The following is a 27943-nucleotide window of genomic DNA, read 5'->3' as shown; positions in this document are numbered from 1 at the left end:
ATCTGCCCCTTCCCCTCTGTGGGGCTGTGTGCCCAGCTCCAGCACGCACACTGCCTGGGGGGTGGAGCCCCTCTCCTGGCCTGCCACGGGCTGCTGGCAGGGGTCCTTCCCCGCACAGGCAGGTGCCAGCTCCGATTGCAGCGTGGCTGTGGCAATCCAGCCCGGCCCCCTGGGTTCATAGCTGCTGCCTGGGACCTCGTGCCACCTTGCTGCATGCTCGGCGCGCTCTTCTGCAGCTGCCTGCTAGCCTGGCCCGGTTTCCCCCTACCTGTCCAGGCCGCTGCAGGGAGCCTGGCTGTGGGAGTGCTGGCCAGGGGAGCTCTCCGCTCCCGGCAGTGCTGAAATGGAGCGAGTTCCCGGTGTGGGCCAAGGCTAACCCATTTCCCTGGCCCCGGTGCCCCAGCCGGCCCCGCCCAGCGCTGGGCTGGGAGCGGTGATTGTCAGGGCCCCTGCGCCCCGCTTCTCCTGCCCGGAATCCTAATGATGTCACAGCCTGTTGCTAAGGAACTGATGATGTCATTGGTATGATGTCACTGCATGGGCTAATGGGAGGAGACGAGGCTGGGGACAGGCGGCTTGCTCAGAACGAGCAGGTGTGTTGGGAGCACTGAAGGCAGCCAGGTGCCAGAGCTTCAGCTGCTGGAAGTGGGGTAGCTCCATTGAGGTCAGCAGAGTGCTGCTGATTTACACCTGGGCTTGTCCTCCCAGGCAGCGGGCTGGTCCCTGTGAATTCAGCTCTCAGCGCATCATGTAGGGCCAGCGGCAGGAGCACGGGGAGGGCAGGCCCCGGGGAAGGAGAGTTGTAACTGGGGTAAGAGGGCATGTGCTGGTGCAGGACTGCCAGGCCCCGTTCAACGGCCCAAGCAGGGAGCAGACCTGGGGCCCTGGGCTCTGCGCGGTTCCCCGCACTACAGTGCTGTAGGGTTCACGTGCTGCTGACATGCAGGCGCTGGGGGACTGCACCCTGGCAGCGGTTCCCAGCACACTTCACCGTTGGGCGCTGGCTTACGGGAGGTGGGAAGACGGCAGAGCTTGTTGGAGCTGTGGAGGGGCACAGGGAGGCGGGGGAGCTGCATGGGTGGAACGTGCCTGGGGCACGGTGCAGCACAGCCTGCCAGGGGTGAGCGAGCTACCCAGGAGCAGGCAGCCTTAGCTCACCTCTCATCTGAGAGGTGGCCCTTTCCACCCACACGGCGCTCCCAGCACCCTGGGAGGACCTTGGGAACAAGGGATTGCAGCTCAGACCCCCGCTGTCCCTCGGCTGGGTGGTGCCCTGGGTTGATCTCCTCCTCCTGCCTCCCTGAGACCTGCCAGCGCCAGCCAAGCAGCTCAGGATCAGCCGAGGAGCTTTGGGGATTAGTGCAGGGCTGGGCGAGGACACGGCTAGGCGTTTGGGAGCTGAGCTGGGTGTGGAGTGGGCTGGGCAGGATTCTCCCCCGGCCCATCACGCAGGCATGCAAAGCCTCCTGCTGTGCCCACGGGACAGACCCCAGATAGTCCCCCCCATGTGCTGTTCCCCTGAGCACCAGGGTGATGGGCTAATGGGTGTCAGGTGCCAGGGCATCGGGCTAGCAGACACTCAACCAAACAGGCAGCAGGGCACCAGGCTAACAGGTGCCAGCCAAGGTGCCGGGCTAATAGGGCAATGGGCTAATGGGTGCCAGGCGCTAACAGGCACCAGGGCATCAGGCTAATGGGTGCCACAGCTAATGGGCATTGGGCTTACGGGCACCTGCTGTTCCCTTCCTGGGTCCCCTCCCAGCTCTGCCAGTGCCCCTCAGCTCAGATGCGGGTCCTTACGTTGATTCTAGCCCTGCCTCCCGGGGCGTTTCCCATGGGGTGGGGGCCTCACAAAGGGATAGGGCCTGTCCCTCTGCTAAGCCCTGGGGCAGGGTGGTCTCCCAGGCACACCCATCAGGAACTCACTGCCGGAGCGGCATGGCGCTCGGCTCACCTGCCTGCTACAGCTGAGCAGAGGCACAGCCCTGCTGGGCTTGGGGAAGGCTGGGGGGGCCTGCAGTCCCTGGTCCTGGCCCCTGGGGCTGTCCGTGCATGCTCAGCTGGTGTCCGTGCAGCCTGGCTGGGGGTGGGGGCGGTGCTGCTAGTCAGTGGAGGAGGATCCCCACATACAACACCGGGAGGCTGGGGCTGGGAGGAGCAGACACGAGGGGTCTCTGATGTCACTGGGGAGTAGGGGGCTGTCAGAACAGCTCTGCTGTGGCTGCAGGGGGATCCCGGGCATGCAGAGGCCTTGGGACATGTCGGCCCAGACAGAAGCCGAGAGTGCGGGAATGGTGCTGGGGGGCAGGGGGTGATGCACAAGGAGGGTGCGGTGACCCAGAGGGTCTGGCACTAGCTGGCAGACAGACCCAGACGGGGGCTGGCCCTGGTGAATCGTCCGCCTGCCCAAGGGGAATAAGTTGCAGGAGGCCGTCTGGGGGGCGATGGGCAGGGATCCAGGCCCCTGCTGCTCTGCACCCCCTGCCCCCGCAGTGCTTGGGGCCGTGGCTCAGGCACAGGCTGGCAGCAGGGTGGGGCTGTAGGGAGCACACACGGCACAGGGAGGCAGGGTGCAGCCCCTTCTCTCTGAGCAGATTGTGTGTGTGTGTGTGTGTGTGTATGTATCGCTCAGTCCTTGGGGTGGGAGCTGGGCAGCACTTTGGGCCTGTTCCAATGTTGTTCCTGGTCCCCCGTGCCCTGCCTGGCGCCTGTTCGCTGCTCCGGCAACCATGCAGGGCCTGAGGTTCCCTGGCCCTCCCCATGTGGCAGGTGGGACCCAGGAAGGTGGCTGAGCTGTTCCCAGGGTCCCCTCCGGTGGGCATGACTCTGCATTTGGCAGCACTGGCTTCCCTCTGCCCAGGTGGTGCCTGTTCCCCTGGTTTGGCCTGTCCCAAAGTCCCTCCGCCACCTCCAGCCTTGACTGACCTGCAGTGACGCCATTGGCAGTCGGGCTGCTGGGCACGCTGGCCGGGCTGTGGTGGGGTTTGGAGAAGAGCCACACAATGATGCTGTGTGGGGCGGGGGCAGGCAGGGGCCAGGGCTGAGGGTCTGTCAGCCCCCGCTGAGCAGAGGTCCCTTCGTTGCTCCCTCCCAGCGGGGGCATGGCGAGGTCCCCCGCCCCGGCTGCAGGGCAGGGGGCTCTTTCCATGTGCACCCGCCCAGTGGGGTGTATCCTTCACCCTGAGCCCGGGCTCCAAGCCAGCCTGCCTCCCTCTGGACAGAGCGAGGGCAGGTGACTCCATTGGCAAGCTGACGCTCAAGCCGGCTGTAGAGCATCATGAGCAGCGCCTGGTACTGGTGCCCCGGAACTGCCCCAGCTGCCATCCCCGGAGAGGTGACAGACTTGGTTCTGAGCTGAAAGCCCTACATGGACTGGTCCCCTTTCCCCCCGCCCCCGTGACAAGCAGCAGAGCGCCCTGGCCAGGAGAGGGAGCTGGTGGCAGGGCCTTCTCTGGGCTCCCTCCCCAGCCTGCCAGCCACCAGAGCCTGAGTGCCAGGCCTGGCTGCACCAGCAGCTCTGGGCCAGGCTGAGCTGGCTAGGCAGGGTTCTGGCCTGTGAACTGGGGGGCTTCCTTCAGGTGGTGACGTGTAGTGCACTGCCCGCAGGCCTGGGGTGGGGTGCTGCTGGTGGGGGTTTGCAGACTACCAGGGTGGGGCTGGTGTTGGATACCAGGGAGGTGGGGGGCTCGGTGCCTGTGCATTGGGGCTGCTGAGATGAGTGAGTGTGTCTCTGTGTGTGTGCATGTACACTTAGGCCTGGCGCTTCCTGTGAGTGGCGATGGGAAGCTGTCTGGGGGTTCGCTCCCTCCCCTCCCCGTGACTTCCCTGGTGCTGCTGGAGCACAAACTGCCTGTGCCGTGCGCGGGGGCTTCTGCTGGCTGGGCGCACGTGGCCGACAGGTCTGGCGGCTCCCAGTTCCTGTGGAAGGCTTACTCCGTGGCCCACTGGGCCTCTTAGCAGCTGGGAGCGGGTTTGTCATAGAATCTCAGGGTTGGAAAGGACCTCAGGAGGTGTCTAGTCCAACCCTCTGCTCAAAGCAGGACCAAACCCAACTAAATCATCCCAGCCAGGGCTTTGTCAAGCCTGACCTTAAAAACCTCTAAGGAAGAAGATTCCACCACCTCCCTAGGTAACCCATTCCAGTGCTTCACCACCCTCCTAGTGAAATAGTGTTTCCTGATATCCAACCTAAACCTCCCCCACTGCAACTTGAGACCATTACTCCTTGTTCTGTCATCTGCCACCACTGAGAACAGCCGAGCTCCATCCTCTTTGGAACCCCCTTTCAGGTAGTTGAAGGCTGCTATCAAATCCCCCCTCACTCTTCTCTTCTGCAGACTAAATAAGCCCAGTTCCTTCAGCCTCTCCTCATAAGTCATGTGCTCCAGCCCCCTAATCATTTTTGTTGCCCTCCGCTGGACTCTCTCCAATTTGTCCACATCCTTTTTGTAGTGGGGGGACCAAAACTGGATGCAATACTCAAGATGTGGCCTCACCAGTGCCAAATACAGGGGAATATTCACTTCCCTCGATCTGCTGGCAATGCTCCTACTAATGCAGCCCAAAATGCCATTAGCCTTCTTGGCTACAAGGGCACACTGTTGACTCATATCCAGCTTCTCATCCACTGTAACCCCTAGGTCCTCTTTTGCAGAACTGCTGCTTAGCCAGTCGGTCCCCAGCCTGTAGCGGTGCATGGGATTCTTCCGTCCTAAGTGCAGGACTCTGCACTTGTCCAGATTTCTTTTGGCCCAATCCTCCAATTTGTCTAGGTCATTTTGAACCCTCTCCCTACCCTCCAGCATCTAAGTCTCCCCCGCAGCTTAGTGTCATCCGCGAACTTGCTGAGGGTGCAATCCAGCCCATCGTTCAGATCATTAATGAAGATGTTGAACAAAACCAGCCCCAGGACCGACCCCTGCGACAGTCCGCTTGATACCAGCTGCCAACTAGAGATCGAGCTGCTGATCACTACCCGTTGAGCCTGACGATCTAGCCAGCTTTCTATCCACCTTACAGTCCATTCATTCAATCCAGACTTTTTTAACTTGCTGGCAAGAATTCTGTGGGAGACCATATCAAACCCTTTGCAAAAATCAAAATACATCATGTCCACCACTTTCCCCATATCCACAGAGCCAGTTATCTCCTCATAGAAGGCAATCAGGTTGGTCAGGCATGACTTGCCCTTGGTGAATCCATGCTGACTGTTCCTGATCACCTTCCTCTCCTCCAAGTGCTTCAAAATGGATTCCTTGAGGACCTGCTCCATGATTTTGCCGGGGACTGAGGTGAGGCTGACTGGCCTGTAGTTCCCCAGATCATCCTCCTTCCCTTTTTTAAATCTGGGCACTATATTTGCCTTTTTCCAGTTGTCCAGGACCTCCCCCAATCACCACGAGTTTTCAAAGATAATGGCCAATGGCTCTGCAATCACATCAGCCGACTCCCTCAGCACCCTCGGATGCATTACATCCGGGCCCATGGACTTGTGCATGTCCAGCTTTTCTAAATAGTCCTTAACCTGTTCTTTCATCACTGAGGATTGCTCACCTCCTCCCCATGCTGTGTTGCCCAGTGCAGCAGTCTGGGAGCTGCCCTTGTCTGTGAAGACCGAGGCAAAAAAAGCATTGAGTACTTCAGCTTTTTCCACATTATCTGTCACTAGGTTGCCTCCCCCATTCAGTAAGGGGCCCACACTTTCCCTGATCACCTTCTTGTTGTAAACATACCTGTAGAAACCCTTCTTGTTACCCTTCACATTCCTTGCTAGCTGGAACTCCAAGCGTGATTTGGCCTTCCTGATTACACCCCTGCATGCTCAAGCAATATTTTTATACTCCTCCCTAGTTATCTGTCCACATTTCCACTTCTCGTAAGCTTCCTTTTTGTGTTTACGCTCACCAAAGATTTCATTGTTAAGCCAAGCTGGTCGCCTGCCATATTTGCTGCTATTTCTGCACATCGGGATGGTTTGTTCCTGCGCCCTCAATAAGGCTTTTTTAAAATACAGCCAGCTCTCCTGGACTCCTTCCCCCCTCATATTAGCCTCCCAGGGAATCCTGCCCATCAGTTCCCTGAGGGTGTCAAAGTCTGCTTTTCTGAAGTCTGTATCCTGCTGCTCTTCTTTCTTCCTGTTGTCAGGATCCTGAACTCAACCATCTCATGGTCACTGCTGCTCAGGTTGCCACCTACTTCTACTTCCCCTACTAGCTCTTCTCTGTTTGTGAGCAGCAGGTCAAGAGGAACACCGCCCCTAGTTGGTTCCTCCAGCACTTGCACCAGGAAGTTGTCCCCAACACTCTCCAAAAATTTCCTGGATTGTCTGTGCACTGCTGTATTGCTCTCCCAGCAGATATCAGGGTGATTGAAGTCCTGCATGAGAACCAGAGTCTGCAATCTGGAAACTTCTGTTAGTTGTCTGAAGAAAGCCTCGTCCACCTCATCCCCCTGGTCTGGTGGTCTATAGCAGATGCCCACCATGACATCACCCTTGTTGCTCTCGCCTCTAAACTTAACCTGAAGACTCTCCACAGGCTTTTCTGCAGTTTCATACTGGAGCTCTGAATAATCATACTGCTGTCTTACATACAGCGCAACTCCTCCACCTTTTCTCACCTGCCTGTCCTTCCTGAACCAGGACAGTGCTCCAGTCATGTGAGTTACCCAACCAAGTCTCTGTTATTCCAATCATATCTCAGTTCCTTGACTGTGCCAGGACTGCCAATTCTTCCTGTTTGTTTCCCAGGCTTCTTGCATTCATGTACAGGCACCTAAGATAACTAGCCGATTGCCCTGCTTTCTCAGTATGAATCAGGAGGCCTCCCCTCTTGCACTCTCCTGCTCATGCTTCCTCCCAGTATCCCATTTCCCCACTTACCTCAGGGCTTTGGTCTCCTTCCTCTGGTGATCCTAGTTTAAAGCCCTCCTCACTAGGTTAGCCAGCCTGCCTGCGAAGATGCTCTTCCCTCTCTTCGTGAGATGGATCCCATCTCTTCCTAGCGCTCCTTCTTCCTGGAACAGCATCCCATGGTCGAAGAAGCCAAAGCCCTCTCCAACACCACCTGCGTAACCACACATTCACCTCCACAATTCAGTGGCCCCTACCTGGGTCTTTTCCTTCAACTTTATTAGAAAGTTCTTTTATAAAGAACAAAGTAAAAGAAGCAACTCTGTAAAATCAGGATGGAAGGTAATTTTACAGGGTAATAAGATTTAAAACACGGAGGATTCTCCTCTAGGCAAAACTTCAAAGTTACAAAAAACAGGAATAAACCTCCCTCTTAGCATAGGGAAAATTCACAAGCTAAAACAAAAGATAAGCTAATGCATTTCCTTGCTATGAATTACTATTTTTGTAAGCTTGGATGCTAATTTTAGGTAGGGTTTTAGGAGATGTTTTTTCCTGCCCTGGTCCCACTCTGTCCGAGAGAGAACAACAAACAAAGAGAAGCACAAACAAAACCTCCCCCACAGATTTGAAAGGATCTTCTTCCCTTATTGGTCCTTTTGGTCAGGTGCCAAACAGGTTATTTGAGCTTCTTAACCCCTTAAGGGAAAAGGAGGGATTTGACACCACCCTTAGCTGTATGTTTGACAGGGAGTCCAGCTGCTCTGGGGCCATCTTTGCAGCCCGTGCCTCTGGCTGTGCAGGGAGCCAGCCAGATGACACCTCCCGGCCTGGCCATGCTTGTGTGTTTGTGTGTGTGTGGGGAGCAGCATTCCCCACTCTGCCTGGGCTTCAGCCAGTGCCCGTGGCCTGCTCCGGCTTGCTTGGCCCTGGCCTGGCGGAACTGGGTGTAACAGGCTGGCCCCTCGCTGGGCTGACTTGCCAGAGCCCCCTGCTGCGTTGCAGAGACAGACCCACCCCGGGTAAGGCACTAGCCTGTGACTCAGGAGAGCAGGATTCAATCCCCAGCTGTCCAGGCCCTGCCCTGCCCTGCGGCACAGGGGCTGTGAGGAGAGAGACATTGCAGACTGGGCGATGCTCAGGTACTGCAGTGCTGGGGGCCATCGATGTGCCTAGATTTGTAGGACAAGACAGGACAACCCAGAGCCACTTACTGTAGGTCCTTGAAAAAACTCATTTTTCCTTCCCTCCTGTCCGGCCATTGACCCCATGCCCATCACCTGGGTGTCTGAGCACCTTCCCGCTGCCTCTCCCCAGAGCAGTGCCCGGATCAGGGCGAGCAGGTGATCAAACAAGGCCCACAGAGCTACAGGCTGCGACCTGGGGGCCCAACTGGGTTTGCCAAGGGCAGGACAATGCCCATTGCTCAGCCCAATGTAAACGCCCTGCTGCTCTGACCACCGTGACTCAGAAGCCCCTCTCCTGTCCCCCACAGGCTGCTCTGGTCGGAGGGACGACCATGGTCATCGGCCACGTGCTGCCCGACAGGGAGACCTCCCTCCTGGATGCCTACGAGAAGTGCCGGAGCCTGGCCGACCCCAAGGTCTGCTGTGACTACGCCCTGCACATGGGCATCACCTGGTGGGCCCCCAAGGTAAGCAGGGACCCCGGCGCTCGGGGTCAGACTGCAGGGGCTTGTGCCACATGCCTGCACCCCCATCCCTGTTACTGTCTGCATTGCACTGGCAGCTCCTGGGCCAGCCGTTCCCAGTGACGGGAACCCTGAAAACATGCCCGGGGCTGACTCCAAACGGCTGAGTCCTTTCCTCCCAGCTTGGCACGGGACCCCGGCTGCCTCGCGAGTGCCCCACTGAGATCCCCCGCTGCGGGACGGGCACCGTGGCAGTGGCTGCCAGCTCTGCAGAGCTGGGCTGGGGATAACTTCTGGATGGGCCAATGCATTTGGACAGAGGCTGGTTCATGGGGTGGCCACGAGCTGGGACAGCCCAGGCCTTAGCCATGGCATGTGCCCCATGGCCAGAGCAACCCCCCTGACAGTCCCAAGGGGAGCAGCTCCTCCGCCAGGACCCTGCCTAACAGCAAGGGGGCTGCAGTGCCCCCGATGCCGCTGGGGGAGGGTGTGCAGGGGGCCGGCCGGGGAGTCCCAGGCCCCATGGGAGGGTGTGCCAAGGTGTATGAGCAAGTGGGGCCCTGGGCCAGGAGAACAGCTGCCAGAGCCAGTGCTGCCTGCCGCCCTGACCAGCCTGCTGGGTGGGTGGTATTGTATGCGCCCCCTGCCCCTCCCCCAGCCCCGGGCTCTGCTCCGAGCTGTCTGGACCCGCCGCTAACCCCACCCAGCAGCAGCCGCGGGCTGCTCAGCCGGCCCCAGCGTCGCACCCTGCTGGGCCCGGCACAGGTGGCAGGACGCTGGCCCCAGGCCCCGTGCGCTCCTGGCGTCAGAGGAGTCTGGGAATGCCCAGCGTGGAGTGACCCAGTGAGCCCTGGACCTGAGGTAGAACCCTGAGCCCACATGTTGGTGCTGCCAGGCTGCAGCCTGGCCTTCGCCAGCTCCCTCCAGCCCCAGATTCCCAGCCCTTCGTCTGCCCCTCTGTGCTGGGTGGCTGCTGGATCTCCCATGGGCCTTTGCGCGAGCTGGGCTCGAGCTGCAGTCTGTTTCCTCTGCCCCAGAGCAGGCTGCAGGCCGGGGCTGCCCCCAGGCACTGGGCCTTCCTGTATAGGACCTTCTCCGGCCATAGCTCTCAGCGGGTCTGTCACTGCGCCCCCCTCTCTGCCCCTGGGCAGCTAGCACAGTGCTCACGGGCATCGCCGGGCCGCAGCTCCCCCAGCATGGGAGCGTAGGGTTCTCCCCTGGGCTGCTGCTCAGGGCCCCAGCGGTTCTGCGCTTGTGATCACAAGCCCAGGGCTCCTGCTGTCCCGGCCAGGCCGGGGCCCGCGCTGACGTGCCCTAGGTCAGAGGTTCTCAACCCTTTTCTTTCTGAGGCCCCCCCAACATGCTATAAAAACTCCACGGTCCCCCTGTGCCGCAGCAACTGGGTTTCTGCATATAGAACCCCGGGCCGGCGTTAGGGGGCAGCAAACAGGGCAGCTGCCTGGGGCCCATGCCACAGGGGCCCCCATGAAGCTACGTTGCTCAGGCTTCGGCTTCAGCCCCATGTGGCGGGGCTCAGGACCCTGGGCCGCAGCGAGTCTAATGCTGGCCCTGCTTGGAGGCCCCCCCTGAAACCTGCTCGAGGCCCCCTAGGGGACCCCAGGCCCTGGTTGAGAACCACTGCCCTATGTCCTCCTGGGACAGCCGCTGGAGGGCTTGCTGCCGGCGCTGGGCCTGAGTTGGTTGTGCCAGTCTGCATGGGCCTGGCTCTCCCGCACACCCTGGGTCCTGGGACAGCCGCTGGAGGGCTTGCTGCCGGCGCTGGGCCTGAGTTGGTTGTGCCAGTCTGCATGGGCCTGGCTCTCCCGCACACCCTAGGTCCTGGGACAGCCGCTGGAGGGCTTGCTGCCGGCGCTGGGCCTGAGTTGGTTGGTTGTGCCAGTCTGCATGGGCCTGGCTCTCCCGCACACCCTGGGTCCTGGGACAGCTGCTGGAGCGGCTTGCTGCCGGCACTGGCCCGGGCACGGCCAGTGTCTGGCCCCCCTAGCCTGGTGGCACACTTGATCTTGCTAGGGGGCATGTGGAGGGATGGGTTGTGCTCTGCATGTGGGGCCCAGTCCTGCGGGAGCACACCCAGCCCCACGGCACAGGCGCCGGCCTGGCCATGCCTGTCCTTCACCCTGCCCCACCGCCCGGCAGGTGAAGTCGGAGATGGAGAGCCTGGTGCGGGAGAAGGGGGTGAACTCCTTCCAGATGTTCATGACCTACAAGGACGTGTACATGCTGCGGGACAGCGAGCTCTACCAAGTCTTCCTCGCCTGCAAGGACATTGGCGCCATCGCCCGGGTGCACGCTGAGAACGGGGAGCTGGTGGCAGAGGTGAGCGCACGTGGGCTGCGCCGGGGCAGCCGCCGCCGAGGATTGGGGCTGGAGAGCTGGGGGCTCTTGGTGAGCTCGTGCTGAGAAATGTACCTGGGACAGGCAGAGCCCTGCACCCGGGGGCAGGTCCCCCCCCGCGAGGAAGCCGTGCAGCAGGGACGGTTGGAGAGCCGGGCAGCCCAGGGACCAGATGAATGTGGTGGAGAGCCCAGCTAGCGCAGGGCTGCCCGTAACAATCCTGCCAGGCATAGGGGAGCCAGCTCCCAGCCAGGCCCCCATTGTCTGAAAGCAGCCCAGGCTGCCGGTGGGGCCAGGTAGGGCATTGTTGGGGTGGGGGTGGGGGGCTGTGGTTCAGGGCAGCCTGTGCCCACTCAGACTGGCCTGGGCCCTTCCCACTAACTCCCTGTTCCCTCCCAGGGTGCGAAGGAGGCGCTGGATTTGGGCATCACGGGACCAGAGGGAATCGAGATCAGCCGACCGGAGGAGGTGAGGCCTGCGCTGGGCTCCCCTGCCCTCTCCGTGGGAGGCAGCAGGCAGGGCCCCCAGCTAGGGGTTCCCATCGCTCCCCCTGGGGCCCCATCCTGGCTAGACCAGCCCTTCTGGGTTTGCTGGCAGCTCTCCGCTCTCCCAGCCGCCCCTCAGTGCTCGGCTCCTGCTGGGCGCTGCCATGGAGCGTGCCAGGCACGCCAGCCCAAAGGCCGCCCGAGCGCAGGCTCCCCACGGCCTGGGACGCTCCAGCTAATGTGGCCCCATGTGGCACCGTTCCAGCCACACCGCTTCTGGTAGCGGGCCCTGGCGGCCCACCCCTCCTGTGCCTGGACGGGCTGTGTCCATGAGCCGCAGCACGGCTCAGTGAGCGCTGGCCGGGGGGCTCTCCACCCCAGCCCCCCTCCCAGCCACGTGGTGGGGAGCATTGGCTGCCCCAGCCCCCTCCCAGCAGCCGGCGGGAGTGGCCATCCTGCTCCTTTGCCTTCCCCACCCTTGTGCTCTGTCCCTGCCCCACAAACTGCCCTGGGGGTGAACGCCCAGCCGGGCACTGAGCCTCTGGATCCCTCCAGCAGCTCCACGGTCCAGCCCTCGCCTGGCTGGGCAGGCATCTAGCCAGCCTGTCCGCTGAGCACTCGCCCTGGTGACCCCGGCCCTGCGGGCTGCTGCCTCCTTGGCTGGGGGCTGAGCAGGAGGCCGGGCTCTCCGGCCGTGGGGCAGGCTGTTGCTGTTTGTTTGGGAACTGCACCGACAGGGTCATGTAGGCTCCTCACGAGAGAGGGGCCATTCCCCATCACACCGAGCACCGGGGCCAGCTTTGGGGGAATGGTCTCCAGGCCCTACCCCACACCTGGCCCTGGGAGCCCCAGTGCAGGGTTCTCTGGACGAGGGGCCGTGCAGATCCCCAGAGGTGGGGCCGTCGGGGTGCTCTGCACTCAGAAGAGTGTCACCATCTTTTCTGTCCCCAGCTGGAGGCTGAAGCCACGCACCGTGTGATCACCATCGCCAACCGGGTGAGTGCCCCCAGCTGCCCCAGGACCTGGCACACGCGCACACACACGCGCACACACACACACACACAGCACCCCCAGGCTGGGCATGGTCAGAGCCCCCAGCCCCCCTCCCGAGTCCTCCCCCCAACACACACACACAGCGCCCCCAGGCTGGGCATGGCCAGAGCTCCCTGCCCCGAGTCGTCCGTCCCCCCCCCACAGCGCCCCCGAGCTGGGCACGATCAGAGCCCGAGCCCCCCGCACGCGGCCTGTCCGTCCCTGGAGCCCCGGCCCCCTGCCTGGGCTGCCTGCCCCCTGGAGACGACCTGTCCATCCCTGGAGCCCTTGGTGACGTGGTCTGTGGGCGCAGGGCCATGGCGGCTCCCAGCGCCGCATGCCCCCTGCATGGCTCCGTGGGCGGCGCCCGCGCCCCAGGGGTTGCTGTGCTCTGCTGGGGGGCGCAGGGGCAGAGGTGAGCCTGGAGCCCTCGGTGTGAGCCGGGCGGGCAGGCGGGGGGCGGTGCGCACTGGACCGGGCAGGCGGAGCCGGTGCTGAGACCTCGCTGTCCCTCTCAGACTCACTGCCCCGTCTACCTGGTCAACGTGTCCAGCGTGGCTGCCGGCGACGTCGTGGCTGCCGCTAAGATGCAAGGTAAGGCGGGCGCTGCGCGTGGCCCGGGCAGCTCCGTTCCGCAGCCTCGGCCTGGCGTCCGGCCCGTTCCGGGGTGGGCCAGGCCGGCCACACGTCAGTGTCTCAATGGACGTGTCCACAGGCCTGGGCCGGAGACGGGCGCCCACAGCGTCCTGTTTCCATGGGCCGGGGGGGCCCTTAGCTGAGTGGGGGGAGTGTAAGTCTGCCCCCAGGCAGTGGTGCCCCCCCAACAGCCACGGCTCCCCCTCCCCCCACTCATGGTGTTCCCTGTGGGGCTGAGGCCGGTGCCCACGCAGCCCCTGCCACTCAGCTCCCTTGGCAACTAGCGCCTGAGAGCCCAGCAGCTGCTGGGACCCTGTTCGGCTCCGGGGCCTGGGGAGGGCAGCGGGGGTGGAGCGAGCGGCTGCCAGAACGGCCGAGACGCTCCAGCAGCCGCCCGGCCTCGCCCCTGCGGCCCCTCGCCCCAGCCGCACCTCCCCCCGCGGCCCCTCGCCCCCCGCCCGGCCTCGCCCCCGCCGCACCTCCCCCCACGGCCCCCACCCCCCGCCCGGCCTCGCCCCCGCGGCCCCAGCCGCCCCGCCCCCCGCGGCCCCTCGCCCCCGCCGCACCTCCCCCCGCGGCCCCCGCCCGGCCTCGCCCCTGCAGCCCCTCGCCCCTCGTCCCAGCCGCACCTCCCCCCGCGGCGCCCACCCCCCGCCCGGCCTCGCCCCTGCGGCCGCTCGCCCCGGCCGCCCCTCCCCCCGCGGCCCCTCGCCCGCCGCCCGGCCTCGCCCCCGCGGCCCCTCGCCCCAGCCGCCCCTCCCCCCGCGGCCCCCGCCCGGCCTCGCCCCTGCGGCCCCTCGCCCCAGCCGCCCCTCCCCCCGCAGCCCCTCGCCCCCCGCCCGGCCTCGCCCCTGCGGCCCCTCGCCCCAGCCGCCACGCCCGGCCTCGCCCCAGCCGCCCCGCCCCCGCGGCGCCCACCCCCCGCCCGGCCTCGCCCCTGCGGCCCCTCGCCCCAGCCGCACCTCCCCCGCGGCCCCCACCCCCCGCCAGGCCTCGCCCCTCCGGCCCCTCCCCCCGCGGCCCCTCGCCCCAGCCGCATCTCCCCCTGCGGCCCCTCGCCCCAGCCGCACCTCCCCACGTGACCGCACCCCCGCCCGGCCTCGCCCCTCCAGGGCCTGCTGCCCCCGGCCCCTCGACCCAGCCACGCCTCCCCAAACGGTCCCCGCCCGGCTTCGCCCCTCAACACAACCCCACCTCCCCACACGGCTCCCAACACCCCCCGCCCCGAGGGGGCTGGCCAAGCCCCAGCCACGTTGCTGCCCTGCAGTCATGGCACATGGGCCAGGCAGAGGCTCTGTGGCTCTGAGAGCCCCAGGGTCCAGTAGCCGCAGCACAGGCCTGGGGGTGAGGGCCCCAAGTCCTAGCCCCTACCTAGCTCTGCTGATGTGTGACCCAGGCGAGTCCCTCCCTGTCCCCCTGCCTCAGTTTCCCCTATACCATCAGGGTAATGCTGTGCCCAGGCGGCTGGTGCCAGCCCATCAGACGGCTCCCCAGGGTCCCTGTGCCCAGGCGGCTGGTACCAGCCCATCAGGCGGCTCCCCAGGGCCTGTCCCAGGTTCCCTGTGCCCAGGCGGCTGGTACCAGCCCGTCAGGCGGCTCCCCAGGGCCCGTCCCAGGGTCCCTGTGCCCAGGCGACTGGTGCCAGCCCGTCAGGCGGCTCCCCAGGTTCCCTGTGCCCAGGCGGCTGGTACCAGCCCGTCAGGCGGCTCCCCAGGGCCTGTCCCAGGGTCCCTGTGCCCAGGCGGCTGGTACCAGCCCGTCAGGCGGCTCCCCAGGGCCCGACCCAGGGTCCCTGTGCCCAGGCGGCTGGTGCCAGCCCGTCAGGCTGCTCCCCAGGGTCCCTGTGCCCAGGCGGCTGGTGCCAGCCTGTCAGATGGCTCCCCAGGTTCCCTGTGCCCAGGCGGCTGGTGCCAGCCTGTCAGACGGCTCCCCAGGGCCCGTCCCAGGTTCCCTGTGCCCAGGCGGCTGGTGCCAGCCTGTCAGACGGCTCCCCGGGGCCCGTCCCAGGGTCTCTGTGCCCAGGCGGCTGGTGCCAGCCCGTCAGGCGGCTCCCCAGGTTCCCTGTGCCCAGGCGGCTGGTGCCAGCCCGTCAGACGGCTCCGCAGACCATCTCTTCTTCTTCGAGTGATTGCTCCTATCCATTCCAGTCAGGTGTGCGCGCCGCGCGTGCACGGCTCTCCGGAACATTTTTACCCTAGCAACTCCGGCGGGCCGGCTGGGCGCCCCCTGGAGTGGCGCCACTATAGCGCAGGATATATACCCCAGCCGGCCCGTCCGCTCCTCAGTTCCTTCTTCCCGCCCGTGACGGCAGTTGGAACTGTGGAGTGCTCCCTTAGTCCTCCACACCCCTAGCGTTTTCTCCGAATTTGTGTATATAGTTAGTGAGTTTTTTCATAGTTTAGACAGTTAGTTAGTGTTTAAGGAATTAGGGGGGGTTCGCCCCTCCTTTTTCCTCACCCGGTGTGGGCTCATGCCCCAGACACTGGGATTCAAGCCGTGCTCGGCTTGTCAGCGGCTGATGCCCGTTGGGGACGCTCACGACTCCTGCCTTCGCTGCCTCGGGGAGTCCCATCGCCCGGATAAGTGCCCCATTTGTGCGGCGTTTAAGCCGCGGACTCGGAAGGAGCGGGACTCCAGGTTGAAGTAGCTCCTCATGGAGTCGGCGCTTTGCCCAGCGGCACTGACCCCAGCGGCGCCGAAACCGTCCTCGGTCCGCAGCGCACCGGTGGCACCGAGTCGGCCCGGCACGGACGCGTCCCGTCCTCCAAAGCCGGCCTCGCCATGAGGCTGGCAGGGTGGCGGGAGAAACACTCCTGCCCCAAGGCGATCCACACACTGCCTTGGGGCGCACCCCAGCACCAGAGCCCGTCCCCCTGACACCCGTGTCCCCGCTCTCTTTGCAGGGAAGGTGGTGTATGCAGAGACCACCACGGCGCACGCCACGCTGACGGGCCTGCACTATTATCACCAGGACTGGTCCCACGCCGCTGCCTACGTCACCGTGCCGCCCCTGCGGCTGGACACCAACACCTCCACCTACCTCATGAGCCTGCTAGCCAAGTAGGGGCCGCTGGGCACTGCTGGGGGAGGGGCTAATCCTGCGGGTCTGGCGCTGCCTGACCCCTGGGTCCTGTTAGAGCCCCAGGCAGGGCACTCTCTGCCCACTGCTGGGCACTAGGGAGGCCTCAGCCATGGGCGTGTGGTCTGTAATCAACGTGCCAGGGCCCTCAGGGTGCCAGGCGTGGAGAGCAGCACCACGGCCGCCGGGCCGGTAACCCCTGCTCCCCTCTCTCCCGGCAGCGACACCCTGAATGTCGTGGCTTCGGACCACCGGCCCTTCACCAGCAAGCAGAAAGCCATGGGCAAGGAGGACTTCACCAAGATCCCGCACGGCGTGAGCGGCGTGCAAGACCGCATGAGCGTCATCTGGGAGCGGGGTGTGGTACGTGGCACCACACCGGGCGCGGCCCAGCTGCACGGCCGCGGGTCGGGCATGAGGAGTCTAGCACGCGCTGGGCCGGGATCCAGGACTTGGCCACCTCCGGTGCTGCGGGGAGCCGGGTTAGCGGGTGGCACTCTCAGAACCACCATGCCCTGCCAGCAGAGACGGACCACTGAGGCCCAGATCGCTCATGGGCTATGGCCTGGGGCCAGATCCAAAGCGTTCTGTCGCTTCTCCCGACAAGAGCCCATCCTCCCTGTGCACCGGGGTGGAGCAACAGCGCTACTCCGCTGCCCCCCAGAAGGGGCTGCATTCCAGTGGGGTGTGACCTGGCTCTCTGGGGCTGTGGTAACATTGGGAGTTCAGTCTGCATCTGGTCCTGCCCACCCCACGAGACCTTCTCTGGCTGGTGCTGGATCCCTGGCTCAGCCCTGTGGCATGGGGCTAGGGTGAGCCAGGAGTGACCTGGGGCAATTGCAGCTTCCTCTCCCAGCTGCCGGCGTGATGGGGCAGGACGCACCACTCGGGGGAGGAGAAATGGGGGGACCCTCGGGCGCCGGGAACTCGTGGGCAAGCCCCCTCTGACCCCTGGGCTGCCCAGCCCTCCTGGAGGGGCCAGAGCAGAACACCCCCCGCCGCACTGTCTCAGCCCCTGCTGTGTTTGCAGGTCGGGGGGAAGATGGACGAGAACCGCTTTGTAGCCGTGACCAGCTCGAACGCAGCCAAGATCCTCAACCTGTACCCACGGAAGGGCCGCATCATCCCTGGGGCCGACGCAGACATTGTGGTGTGGGACCCTGAAGCCACCAGGTAGGAATGGGGCCAAGGGGGAGGGGCAGAGCGTCTTTTCCCAGTGCTGGGATGTGCCCGAGAGGCCCGGAACAGACCTGGTGACGGGGCGGGGGGGATCAACCGTGTCCCGGTCCCGGTTGGTGCCCGACGGGCCCGGAACAGACGCTGATCGGGGGGGCAGTGAGCCGTGTCCCGGTGCCGGGAGGTGCCCAACGGGCCCAGAACAGACGCTGGTCAGGGGGCAGCGAGCCGTATCCCAGTGCTGGTTGATGCCCGACATGCCCAGAACAGATGCTGGTCGGGGCGGGGGGGCAGTGAGCCGTGTCCCGTTGCCGGTTGGTGCCCGACGGGCCCAGAACAGACTCTGGTCAGGGGGCAGCGAGCCGTATCCCAGTGCTGGTTGATGCCCGACATGCCCAGAACAGATGCTGGTCGGGGCGGGGGGGCAGTGAGCCGTGTCCCGTTGCCGGTTGGTGCCCGACGGGCCCAGAACAGACGCTGGTCAGGGGGCAGCGAGCCGTATCCCAGTGCTGGTTGATGCCCGACATGCCCAGAACAGATGCTGGTCGGGGCGGGGGGGCAGTGAGCCATGTCCCGGTGCCGGTTGGTGCCCGACGGGCCCAGAACAGACTCTGGTCAGGGGGCAGCGAGCTGTATCCTAGTGCCGGGAGGTGCCCAACGGGCCCAGAACAGACGCTGGTCAGGGGGCAGCGATTCATATCCCAGTGCCGGGAGGTGCTGCTCGTTGCTCTGGGGGCTCCTGGCTGCGCTGTGCCTGGGCCCTGGCAGGGGGTGCTGCTGGCTCTTAGCACAGGGCTGCCCCAGTGCAGCGAGCCGCCTCCTCCCTGGGCCGGCCTGTAACCAGCTGCTCTCTCTGTGCCACCCGCAGGACCATCTCTGCCAGCACCCAGGTGCAGGGGGGAGACATCAGCCTGTACGAGAACATGCGCTGCCACGGGGTGCCGCTGGTCACCATCAGCCGCGGGCGCGTGGTCTACGAGAACGGCGTCTTCATGTGTGCTGAGGGCACCGGCAAGTTCTGCCCGCTCCGCTCCTTCCCCGACTCCGTCTACAAGAAGCTTGTCCAGCGAGAGAAGGTAGGAGGGTGGGGCGGGGTGTCCCGTGCGCTGCGGTGCTGTGCATGGCTTCAGGGTGACCCGTGTGCCTGGCTGCCCCTGCACGTCCCCACACGGCCGGAGCGGGACCAGGATCATGGTGCAGGGTGAGGTGACGCGGTGCCTGAGCCCGGGATCCCGCCGCTGGGCCTTCTCAGCAGCAAGATGGGCCGGTTGGTTGTGTAGGAAGCTGTTGGCCACTCCCACTCTTCTCAACTGCAGGGGGCTGCGTGTGGCAGCGTGGGCGGGCGCTGCGCAGGGGCCCTGCTGGCAGGAGACAGCCCAGGGCAGCCTGGGGTGGGTTTCCTCTGCCCACGGGCTCAGCAACAGCTGTGGGGCCCAGCCTCCGGGAGGAGACAATCCAGGAGCAGACCCCCAACTCCCTCCCCTCCTCCTCCTGTCGCGGGGTATCCCACAAGGCAAAGAGCCTGCAGGTGGGCGGAGGGCAAAGGGTTCTACCCACGGTGCCCTGCGGCTGTGCGATCCCCCACTGGCAGCACTGCATCTCTCGCACTGGACTGGCACAGCTGGTTGAGAGCAGCCTTTGCCCGGCAAGCCTGAGCGCCAGGCCAGGCCGTCTCCCATTGCGTAGCCCCTCGGCCGGCAGAGAGCTGAGCCCGAGGCTCTGCCCCAGCAGGGTGGGGAATAGGAAGGAGTCCAGCGGCTGGCCCCCTCCCACACTCTACTCACTGGCAGTGGCAAAAGGGGCCATGCGCCCAGTAGAGGAGAGCACGCCCGTCCTCTGCAGCCCGCTGGGGTCAGCAGTGAAATGCCAGCTACGTTGGCATTGGCATCGTTAGGGTTCAGAGTCAACACCCAGCCTCCCCGCTGCGGACTGATTGTCTGACTCCGCTGCTTTGCAGCCAGCAGAGTGGTGGGAGCGGTTGGGGCAGACAACGTGATGCAGCTGGCACTGAGGAGCGCCTGCCGCCTGCTGCCGTGAGCTGGCTCCATGTGATGCCCGCAGAGGAGGCCGGTGTGTGAGCTGGGGCAAGGCCGGCAGATAGGCAGGCTTTGTTCGGCTGGGGTGGCTGGGGAAGTCACGCAGCGACCTGGGCATGTCTCTCTGCCCGCTCGGTATGGGGGGGAGCTGGGATTGGGGACGGGGAAGAGGAGGTGGGAGCAGGCTGGGGATTTGGGGGTAGGGTTGTTGCCTGGGGGGGTCATGGGGTTGAGGGGAGGGGCGTCGGCCGAGGAAACGGGGTTGAGAGGAGGGGTGCTGGCTCACAGCGTGGTAATCGGGGCAACAATGAGGGAGGCTTGGGGCCAGGCCCGGGCCCTGGGAGGGAGGGAGGGAGGGAGGCAGGCAGGGGAAGCACTGGGGGCTGTGGTGCCTGGGGGTCTTGGCTCCCTCCTGGGTAGCAGGGGGCTGTCCTCACACCTCTCTGGAGAAGGGGAACTTGGACCCGTCGTGCTCCTGGGGTGGGGCTGTCTCCCCATCCTGAGTCCGAGGAGTGGGGGGATCACACTGTGTCAGGCTGTCATGTGTCTGGGATCCCCCAGCTCCCTTTGAGGCAGGGTGCTGGGTGTGGTTCTTTGGGGCTGAGTGCTGGCCCGTGGGTGGGGGTGTGGTGAGGGACAGGGCTGCTCCGCAGGCGTCCACACGAAGTCTGGCTGGAACCTGGGCTCTGTGTTCAAGGTCCAGGAGCTCACAACTCTGGGGAGCTCTCCACCCCTCACCCCAGCATGACAGGCTCTGGCATTCTTCTAGTGACCCTGGCACGCTGGGTCCCGCCGGCTCTGACTCTGAGTGGGGAGGGATGGGAAAGGGGAAGGCTCCTCCTTCCCATCAAAGCATCTGAGCCCAGAGCCCCTTGCTTGGCTAGGAAAGCCCCAGGCTCCTGGAGCTGCTTCCCCCGCAGTGGCCAGGGATTCATTTCACCCAGAGTATCAGAGGGGCAGCCGTGTTAGTCTGGATCTGTAAAAGCAGCGGAGAGTCCTGTGGCACCTTATAGACTAACAGTGGGTGAATACCCACTTCCATGCATCTATTCACCCTCGAAAGCTCATGCTCCAATACGTCTGTTATTTCACCCACAACAATCCCAGTCACTGGCCCCGGCCTGAGTTCAGACATTCAGAGATCTTCAGGCCAGCAGGGATCAGATCAGCTAGTCTGAGACCTGCCCTAAATAATTCCCAGAACAGACCTGTTAGAAAAACAGCCAGTCTCGACTGACACGTGAGTGCTGGAGAATCCACCCAATCTCTTGGGGAATTGTGGGCACCAGGACCCAGGTCTCCAGCAGCGGTTGCACCACTTCCACACAGAGTAAAATAACCTCTCAACTCCTCCTCAAGAGCCCTGCTTATGTATTAGCCCTTTTGGCCACAGCATCACTTTTGGAGCTCAAGTTCAGCTGATTGTCCAGGCCACCCCTCAAAATCTTTTTCAGAGTCGGTGCCTTCCAGGGTAAAGCCCCAGCCTGGAAGTCTGGCCTGCATTCTTTGTTCCTCCATGGAACCGTATTAAAACACACGCTGTTTGCTTGCCCCAGTTTACCAAGCGAGCCACATGAGTGGATTTTATAGGGACAGTCCTGATTTTGGGGGCTTTTCTTATATAGCCACCTACTACCCCCCACCCCGTCCCAATTTTTTACACTTGCTGTCTGGTCACCCTACATCAGCGTGAGTCAATGACCCGTGCTCTTCATTATTTACCACTCCTCCAGTTTTTGTGTCTGCAAGCTTTATCAGTGGTGATTTTGTTTTCGTCCAGGTCATCAATACAAATGTTAAATAACATAGGGCTGAGAGCCGATCCCTGCAGGACCCCCCTAGAAACATCCCGTTTGATGATGACTCCCCATTTACAACTACATGTTGAGATCTATCAGTTAGCCAGCTTTGAATCCATTTACTGTGGGCCAGGTTTATTTTATAACATTCTAGTTTTTTAATCACAATGTCATGCGGTGCCATGTCAAATGCCTTAGAGAAATCTGAGTATATTATATCAACACTGTTACCTTGATCAACCGGACTTGAAATCTCATCAAAAATTTATCAAGTTAGTTTGACAGGATCCATTCCCCATAAACCCATGTGTGACAAAGCAGGAATTTTCTGTAGTATTTTTGAAAGTCCTGTGTGTGCCTCAGTTTCTCCTATATCGTGCATGGATACAGGCCAGAGGGAGGGTGAAAGGACAAAGTTTGCTCTCAGAGCAAGCTGAGAGAGAGGTGGATGGATGTAACTGTGACTGGGGTCCCAGGGAGCCACACTGGAGTTACTCTATTAGGGTGAACTGCAAAGAAAGGGGCAGACAATCCCCAAAGCTAGTGGATATTCCAATATTTCGATTTACCAAGCCAGCCCAAAACAGCTTCTGCAATACCTTACTGGTTACCCAGAAGCCAACAACACAGTTCCCTTAAAGCAACCCAGCCTTAGGCCTCCGCCCAAGTCAAATATGATGAGGATTACTGAAAATCTTATTCATTATATAAGGAAGTTCTACCAATCCCAAAGGATCGGACACATTACCACTCAGGTTAATGAATATTCCAGATCTTACCCAAATACAAAAAGAAAAGAGAGAGAGAGTTGGTTGAAAGATCAATATACAGACAGACTTGAGTACAGTTCTGAGATCAGGTTCATAGTAGAGATGGTGAGTTTGTAGTTGCAAAGAGTTCTTTCAGAATTGGTCCATAAATTATAGTCCAATGTCCATATTCAGGGTGATCCAGATTAGGACTGGAGATCTCAGGCTTATGGCTTAAGCTTCCCCTGCTTGACGCATCAAGCAGATCTGAGATTAAAAGGTTCAGGACCCCAGACATTCTTATACAGTTCCAGGCCTTCTTTGACAGCTGAGTCCTTAGGCGAACAATAGGCAATTATGGAGACTCCTAATAGACCTAGTTCCTAAGCATCACCAGTAATTAGCTGTAACGATGCTACCTCTGGTGGGACACAACTGAGAGTATCAATTCAGGACAAATTGCTTAGATCAGGGCAGTTACAGCCCAAGGCTGGGGTCCTTTACCATTAAGGCAACCAAACCAGCCAGACAGAGAGGACTTGGGTCTCACTCCACTGGCTAACCACAAGTCACACAAGCAATTCCCTTAGACACTCCAGTATCACCACCAGTGCCACTTGTGATGGGGACAAATGGTTATGAAAACCAATACCCGAGTAAGAGGAATAAAGGTTCTCTCGATCCCAAAGGACCAAGCCCCAGCCCCAGGTCAATATACAAATCAGATCTTACCCACAAATCACGCTGCTGCCAATCCTTTAGCATCTAAAATCTAAAGGTTTATTTATAGAAAGAAAGAAATATAGATGAGAGCTAAAATTGGTCAAATGGAATCAATTACATACAGTAATGGCAAAGTTCTTGGTTCAGGCTTGTAGCAGCGATGGAATAAACTGCAGGTTCAAATCAAGTCTCTGGAGAACATCCACAGATGGGATGGGTCATTCAGTCCTTTGTTCAGAGCTTCAGTTTGTAGCACATAAGAAGAACATAAAAACATAGCAAGGTTCCTCCAGAAGTAAGAAGCCCCTTTGTTCTCCTGTGCAAAATCACAGCAACAAGATGGAGTGTGTAGGCACATGGGCAAGTCACATGTCCATGCATGACTCAGTTCTTTTACAGCAGGGGTTCTCAAACTGGGGGTCGAAACCCCTCAGGTGGTCGCAAGGTCATTACATGGGGGTCGTGAGCTGTTAACCTCCACCCCAAACCCCGCTTGCCGTCCAGCATTTATAATGGTGTTAAAATTTATTTAATTTTTTTTGGGGGTCGTACTCAGAGACTTGTGATGTGAAAGGGGTCGCCAGTAAAAATGTTTGAGACCCACTGTTTTACAGAGAGATCAGCCATTGCTCGCATGCTACCTTGAATGTCCCCGGAAGATTTTTCATGTGGATCGGAGTCTCTCAAGTCCATTGTCAGTTAAGTGTTTCTTGTTTGGGCACTTAATCTGCAAATTCCTTTCTCAAGAGGCTGACCAAATTCTTCACTAATGCTACACATTGAGATATAAGCACAGAGACAGTAGTCATAACTTCAACTTCAAAAGTGAGATGCACATACAGATAGCATAATCATAACCAGCAAATTATAACCTTTTCTTAGACACCTCACTCAACAACCTTTGTACAATATTTGCTGTAAATATATAACAGGTTTCAGAGTGGTAGCCGTGTTAGTCTGTATCAGCAAAATACAGCAAAAGAGGAATTCCACCAAGATTTCAACAATTTCCATCCCACCATCAACCTCAGCCTGGACCAGTCTACACAAGAGGTCCACTTCCTAGACACTACAGTGCTAATAAGCGATGGTCACATAAACACCACCCTATACCGGAAACCTACTGACCGCTATACTTACCTACATGCCTCCAGCTTTCATCCAGACCACACCACATGATCCATTGTCTACAGCCAAGCTCTAAGATACAACCGCATTTGCACCAATCCCTCAGACAGAGACAAACACCTACAGGATCTCTATCAAGCGTTCTTAAAACTACAGCACCCACCTGGTGAAGTGAAGAAACAAATTGACAGAGCCAGAAGGGTACCCAGAAGTCACCTACTACAAGACAGGCCCAGTAAAGAAATTAACAGAACACCACTCGCCGTCATCTACAGCCCCCAACTAAAATCTCTCCAGCGCATCATCAAGGATCTACATCCTATCCTGAAGGACGATCCCTCACTCTCACAGATCTTGGGAGACAGGCCAGTCCTCGCTTACAGACAGCCCCCCAACCTGAAGCAAATACTCACCAGCAACCACACAACAAAAACACCAACCCAGGAACCTATTATTGCAACAAACCCCATTCCCAACTCTGTCCACATATCTATTTAAGGGACACCATCATAGAACCTAACCACATCAGCCACACCATCAGGGGCTTGTTTACCTGCACATCTACCAATGTGATATCTGCCATCATATGCCAGCAATGCCCCTCTGCCATGTACATTGGCCAAATCGCCTAAAAAGGACAGTCTCTACGCAAAAGAATAAATGGACTAGAATCATAGAATATCAGGGTTGGAAGGGACCTCAGGAGGTCATCTAGTATTGGTCCTGCTCAAAGCAGGACCAATCCCCAACTAAATCATCCCAGCCAGGGCTTTGTCAAGCCTGACCTTAAAAACCTCTAAGGAAGGAGATTCTACCACCTCCCTAGGGAACCCATTCCAGTGCTTCACCACCCTCCTAGTGAAAAAGTTTTTCCTAATATTCCTAATCTGACATCAGGAATCATAACATTCAAAAACCAGTAGGAGAACACTTCAGTCTCCCTGGTCACTCAATAACAGACCTCAAAGTGGCAATTCTTCAACAAAAAAACTTCAAAAACAGACTCCAACGTGAAACTGCAGAACTGGAATTAATTTGCAAACTCGACACCATCAGAGTAGGCCTGAATAAAGACTGGGAGTGGTTGGGTCGTTACAAAACCTAAACTTAATTTCCCCAATACTAATTTCCACCTACTGTTACTCACATCTTCTTGCCAGCTGTCTGAAATGGGCCACTCTCATTACCACTTCAAAAGTTATTTTTCCTCCCTTGGTATCCTGCTGTCAATTGAAATGTCTTGTTAGACTGACCTCACACATGGTAAGGCAAATCACATCTTTTCATGTATTTATACCTGCTCCTGTATTTTCCACTTCATGCATCTGATGAAGTGGGTTCTAGCCCATGAAAGCTTATGCCCAAATATATAACAGTGGTTGCAACAATGATCTGTATGGTCACAGTTGATGTCAATAACGTGACATTAGCTATACAAATTAACATAAGGCAATTGCCCATTAGGGTTAGATATTGTCCTTATCTCTGCTGGCCGTAGATCTATTATAGTGTCTCTTTGCTTCCCTTATGAATTTTCTACAATTCCCAGCTTCTGATTTATATTTATTACTATTTACTTCCCTTTCTTCCATTTGTTGTTTATATATTTTTATAGCTGTCTTCACTTCTCTAAACCAGGTCAGTTTTTGAATCAGAATGGCCTTCTTCTTTGATTATGCAGTTGTGGCTTTTGGGGCATCTAATGAATTGTTCCTGAACAATTCCCAATCTTCATTTGCATTTTATGACTCAGTTCTTCCTCCCAGCTGATTTGGTTCATAATTGTTTTCAGCTTTTGTGAAATTGGCCCTGTTAAAGCACCAAGTGTGTATATTACCGGTCTGGACTTCAAAACTGCTTGCACTTTATAAATGTGATCGTCATGATCACTTGTACCCAGGGCCGGCTTTAGGAAGTGTGGGGCCTGATTCGAATAGTTTTGACGGGGTCCCGGCAGGGATGACTCACCCAGCGGCGCTCCGGGTCTGAAGGAGCCGCCACCGAAATGCCGGCGAAGACCCGGAGTGAGTGAAGGACCCCTGCCGAAGACCCGGACCGCCGCCAGGTGAGTAAAAATTAAAAAGGCACCTAAGTTAGGCGGTCGTCTTTAGGGCGCGGGGCCCGATTCGGGAGAATCGGCCTAAAGCCAGCCCTGCTTGTACCTAAAGTTACCATTAATTTTTAGTTCTGTGATCAGTTCCCCTCTGTTAGGACGAGGTCTAATACAGAATTCCCCTGTCTTGGCTGCCACACTTACTGAGTTAGGAGATTGTCATCTGTACAGTTTAAATGTCCTAGGGATGTTTGAGCACGGGCAGCACGAGACCTGCAGCACGTCGCTCAGGTTGAAGGCCCCTGTCATCACACAGCCTTTTTTCCCTACGCGTTATGGATGGGTGCATAGGGAGGCCGTCGTCCAGTTCCTTAGCATGATGTGGTTAGAGCTGCCAGGCGCTCTGCACGTGTGATCTGCACACACCCTCCCTCAGCAGGGCCCAGCAGGTAGCTGCTCGCCCAGCGGCAGTTCTCTGCCCACTGTCAGGCCACATTGCGCTGCTCCTTAGCCTGGTGCCTCCCCAGTGGGAGGCCTCCACCCTTCATGCTTTCACTGGCATAACTGGTTGGAAAACCGTTCCCAGAGAGTAGTTATCAGTGGGTCACAGTCAGGCTGGAAGGACATAACGAGGGGGGTCGCGCAGGGATTGGTTCTGGGTGCGGTTCTGTTCAATGTCTTCATCGATGATTTAGAGAATGGCATAGAGAGCACACTTTTATAAAGTTTGCGGATGTTACCAAGCCAGGAGGGGTTGCAAGTGCTTTGGAGGATAGGATTAAAATTCAAAGTGATCTGGACAAACTGGAGAAATGGTGTGAAGTAAATAAGATGAAATTCAATAAGGACAAATGCAAAGTGCTCCACTCAGGAAGGAACAATCAGTTGCACACACGAAAAATGGGCAATGGCTGCCTAGGAAGGATACTGCAGAAAGGGATCTGGGGGTCATAGTGGATCACAAGCTAAATATAGGTCAACAGTGTAACGCTGTTGCAAAAAAAGCGAACGTCATTCTGGGCTGTATTAGCAGGAGTGCTGAAGCAAGACCCGAGAAGTAATTCTTCCGCTCTACTCCGCGCTGATTAGGCCTCTGGATGCCACATTTCAGGAAGGAAGTGAACTAATTGGAGAAAGTCCAGAGAAGAGCAACAACGACTGAAGGTCTAGAAAACATGCATGACTGATGAGGGAAGATTGAGAAAATTGGGTTTGTTTAGCCTGGGGAAGAGCAGACTGAGAGGGGACGTGATAAGTTTTCAAGTACATAAAAGTTTGTTACAAGGAGGAGGGAGAAGAATTGTTCTTAGCCTCTGAGGACAGGACAAGAAGCAATGGGCTTAAATTGCAGCAAGGGAGGTTTAAGTTGGACATTAGGAAAAACTTCCTACCTGTCAGGGTGGTTAAGCACTGGAATTAATTGCCCAGGGAGGTGGTGGAATCTCCATTATTGGGGATTTTTAAGAGCAGGTTGGACAAACACCTGTCAGGGATGGGCTGGACAATACTCAGTCCTGCCAGGAGTGCAGGGGTTGGGACTAGATGACCTCTTGAGGTCCCTCCAGTCCTATGATTCTATGTGAGGCCAGTCAGGAGCAATGAGCTGAGTGCAGGCCTCACGGGGGGCACCCTGGCTGGTGGTGACTCAGAGGTCGGTGAGCAGCTGGTTCCCTGTGGGCCCATCGTGGCACAGGCGGATCCGGGGTGTGTGTGTGTGTGTGTGGAGGCGGCTGTGAAAAAAGCGAGCCTGGGAGCTCGCGGTCACCGATCTTGTCCTTTGCCCTGATGCTCTGCTCCAGCCCTGCTGTCCTTGCACAGTGTCACTCCTGCTCCATGCGTGCCCTTCCCCCCCACCCCCGGGTATTCCTCTTTGGCTGCCTCTCAGCAGCACCCTTGTAGCCGCCCTCCCAGTGAGGTCAGCTCCCTGGAGCCTTTCACCCTCCGATTGCTTCCCTAGCACCTCCCCCTCTACTCCTCTCCCTCCAGTTCAGGGGCTGCAGATCGCCATCTTGGTGAGTGGGTCCAGGTGCTGGCTTCCCCTCCTAGCCACTGTGGGTTCAGGACCTGCCAGCCGCAGCCCTAGGGAGCTGCAACTTGGGGCTGGAAGGGACCTTGCGTGGGCACCATGTCCAGCCCCCCGCGCTGAGGCACGGCCGGGTGAACCTGGACCAGCCCTGACGGGTTTGTCCAA

General features: G+C 59.6%; 1 protein-coding gene across 4 annotated transcripts in view; it reads left to right on the top strand.

Moving 5' to 3' along the window:
* Positions 1 to 27943, top strand: part of DPYSL5 (dihydropyrimidinase like 5) — a 106961-nt gene that overhangs the window by 48130 nt on the left and 30888 nt on the right. For all 4 annotated transcript variants that reach the window (XM_045009722.1, XM_045009719.1, XM_045009720.1 and 1 more), the window contains 9 exons: positions 8346 to 8504; positions 10659 to 10838; positions 11256 to 11324; positions 12293 to 12337; positions 12892 to 12967; positions 15913 to 16069; positions 16310 to 16451; positions 17119 to 17261; positions 18133 to 18340. In XM_045009722.1, the coding sequence (XP_044865657.1) occupies positions 8346 to 8504; positions 10659 to 10838; positions 11256 to 11324; positions 12293 to 12337; positions 12892 to 12967; positions 15913 to 16069; positions 16310 to 16451; positions 17119 to 17261; positions 18133 to 18340 (1179 nt within the window). The remainder of the gene's footprint in view (positions 1 to 8345; positions 8505 to 10658; positions 10839 to 11255; positions 11325 to 12292; positions 12338 to 12891; positions 12968 to 15912; positions 16070 to 16309; positions 16452 to 17118; positions 17262 to 18132; positions 18341 to 27943) is intronic.

This window comes from Mauremys mutica, chromosome 3, assembly GCF_020497125.1.
Source record: "Mauremys mutica isolate MM-2020 ecotype Southern chromosome 3, ASM2049712v1, whole genome shotgun sequence".
Classification (NCBI taxonomy): domain Eukaryota; kingdom Metazoa; phylum Chordata; order Testudines; family Geoemydidae; genus Mauremys; species Mauremys mutica.
The sequence above is the reverse complement of the archived record's forward strand: the minus strand, read 5'-3'. Positions and strand labels throughout refer to the sequence as shown.